Here is a 2,955-nt window from a genome sequence, read left to right on the forward strand (position 1 = left end):
CCTGCCCCACGACCCCCCGACGCCCCGGCCTGCCGTTGGGCGCGACTGGCGCCGTTTAGCAGCACGCAATACAGCACTACCGGAGTGGCGCCGACAACTTGTACCGCCTCCTCGCTCCCTGCACTCTGCTGCATTGCTTGGGGGCTCCTCCTCGCCTCCGCTCGCTCACCTACACCCCAAACAAAGAACACTTACCGACAAACGGTACGCCGTTGCGCTAGACCCTTTTCCCTTCTTTCGCCTCTATCGGGCGATGGATCGGCCGCCCCGGACTCCATGGCGTGCTGCCGGCGCCGCCATCAGTCTGGGGAGCAAGCGGAGCAAGCCGATAAACTGATTTGCTCGGCTCTGCACCGTTCTGCGCCGCTTCCCGATCCGTCCGTGTCTCCCCCAAGGACGCCCCCGCCTTGGCCAGTCCTGCCCTGGCGCGCCGTGTCCTGGCGCCGCGACGGCGCCCCGCGGTGAACGACCGGCACCGGCACCGGCACGGCGGGCGGCAGCTTCTCTCATTTCCATATGTTTTGGGCTGAGGTTTTTTTTCTTCTCGACTTTTTACATCATTTCGAATAACTCATCCCCCTTTTCTTTTTGCAGGCGCAGGCTGCAGGCTAGCAGCCGGAGCAGCAGCAGCAGCTGCAGCCGTCGGGCTGCTCGCGACCGTCACCGCCAGCACCGCCTGCTCCACCTGACGGGGCACGCGGCGCCATGAGGGACACCACCAAGCCGTTGCTGCCCGACAGCGCCGTCTACAAGGACGTCGTCATCGTGGGTGAGTGCCGTCGACGGCCCCCTCTTAACCGCCATCCCGAGCGCCCGGCAGATGTAGGCTAGGCAACCCACCATGCACGGCAGTTGTGCGGGCCGCTTCACAGGCGGTCGCCGCCCGGCCGTAAGAGGATTTCCATTTCTGATTACTCATTTTTTTAACAAAATCATTTACTGATGGGTTTCCTCATTGCCAACATTGTCTCGTCCGCAGGAAATGGACCGTCGGGCATCGCCGTGTCGCACATGCTGGCCGGCAACCGGCCGTACCTGCGGAGCGCCCAGCACCCGGACGAGATGCTGGCGGCGCGCCTGTCGGGCGTCCTGCCGCAGCAAGGCCAGGCAGCACCCGTGCCACTGCTCAAGCAGGACCTGCGCTTCCTGTCGCAGGGCCTGGAGGGCCGCGCCTCGCACCCGCTCTCCCTGCTCATGGACGCGCTTGTCCACCCGGGCGCGGACCAGGGCATGGAGCTGCCGTCGCTGCTGCAGTGGCGCCACCACCCGGAGCAGCGCGTCGACCACGTCGTGCTCGGCACCACCCCGCCCGGCGGCGCCTGGCAGGTAAATCTCCCTGCTCGCTTCAGTTATTTTTATTATTTTAAAATATCCTTTAAGAGTGTCTGATGGTTTCCTCGGTGTTTATCTGTTTGTTGCTCTTCTTGCAGACGATGATCGGCAATGTGCTGACCATCAGTTTGGCGTCCTGGATGGAACTCCCCGGACTGGACTTCCGGTCGTGGGAGAAAACGGTCGGTGGACTTCACACAGAGCACGTCAACAATCATGACCGGTACAACTCGTGCCTCAACAACAACGGGAACAAGGAGGGAAGGGCGCGTGCCGCCTCTGTTGCTCAATATTATTCTGACTATGTTAGACTGAGGGGATTGCAAAAATACTTTCATTGTGGAACCAAAGTGCTCAATATTGAACCTCTTGAAAAGGCCTCCTGCCAGGTAAGCATAGCATTACAATTTATTTGTAATACCCATTGTAAATTCCACATATGTTTTGTGTTTATTTTACTTTATCTTTCAATATTTTCCTAAACCGATCTTATTTTATTGCAGTGTACTGAGAATGCATCCAATGATTGGTGTGGGAGAAGACAATGCTTTGCACGAGCCTTGTGGTTGGTAGAAGGTTTCGACCAGGTGAATAGGGAACCGTTCTGCTATGTGAGCCAAAAGGTTGTCATAGCGACAGGTTGTACCAGCAAACCCAATCGTCTAAATGTGCCTGGAGAGCTAACAAATAATAACCGTGTGGTTCATGACTTTGGTTCAGTTGAGGAGTTAGTAACAAGAATAAGAGAGGAAGCAGATAGAGATCAAACAGGTTTGTGCTATTTTCCTGATTGGTTTTAATTTGCAATTATTGTTTTAAACTCTGGAAGCTGTTCTAATAATCAGTCTTTCTTCCTTTCAGGTGTTGATCCTATTCTGATTGTAGGAGCAGGCCTAAGCGCAGCGGATGCAGTTTTGACTGCCCGGTTCCACTCTGTGCCTGTTCTTCATGTTTTCCGAAATAGAACCATTCCAACCGATCGTCAGCTTCCAGAAATAATGTACCCAGAATATCATAAGGTATGTTATATTGTTAGTCTAATCCATATACTATATCTATAAAATTATGCTCATGAAAGTATTTAATTGTACTCTAACGTAACTCTCCTCTCATCGGTGTTTATTCTCTACTCAGGTTCATCAAATGATGGAAGATGGAGGGAAATGTTATCCATTGTACAAAGCCCTTCCTGAACATCGAATCCTCAGTTTAGCTGGTATCAGCTCACCAGATCGTAAAATTCTCCTTGAGGGCCCCGATGGGCGCCTTTCTGCTCATAAAGTGTCAGGAGTTGCAGTTTTAATTGGAGCTCGTCCCAATTTGTCTTTTCTTAAATCAGTTTGTCAATCTGATGGTACTGGTTTAGGTGCAAATACAAACTCTCCAATTGATTGTCGCTCAAATCCAATTTTGATTGACTTGTGGTCCCACAAGGTTATGAGAGTTCAACAACCAGGCCTCTATGCTCTAGGCCCACTCACAGGAGATAATTTTGTTCGATTCATTTTAGGAGGAGCCGTTGCTGTTGCTTCCGGTGTACTTAATGAAAGGCTATGATAGTGTAGCAGTCCAACTGAGAAAGTTCTGTAGCTCAATGTATTTAGAATTAGAAAATTATTTTAA

The 2,955-nt window shown here is 52.2% G+C and overlaps 1 protein-coding gene across 2 annotated transcripts in view; it reads left to right on the forward strand.

Annotated features, from left to right (window-relative positions):
• The window catches only part of LOC113202606 (oxidative stress-induced growth inhibitor 2), a gene marked incomplete in the record, with an annotated part of 39,474 nt that overhangs the window by 25,410 nt on the left and 11,109 nt on the right, over window positions 1–2,955 (forward strand). For both annotated transcript variants that reach the window (XM_052266423.1, XM_052266424.1), the window contains 6 exon segments: window positions 595–769; window positions 980–1,326; window positions 1,431–1,721; window positions 1,836–2,103; window positions 2,194–2,351; window positions 2,467–2,955. In XM_052266423.1, the coding sequence (XP_052122383.1) occupies window positions 706–769; window positions 980–1,326; window positions 1,431–1,721; window positions 1,836–2,103; window positions 2,194–2,351; window positions 2,467–2,889 (1,551 nt within the window).

This window comes from Frankliniella occidentalis, unplaced genomic scaffold (assembly GCF_000697945.3).
Source record: "Frankliniella occidentalis isolate FOCC.00 unplaced genomic scaffold, Focc_3.1 Scaffold39, whole genome shotgun sequence".
Lineage (NCBI taxonomy): Eukaryota > Metazoa > Arthropoda > Insecta > Thysanoptera > Thripidae > Frankliniella > Frankliniella occidentalis.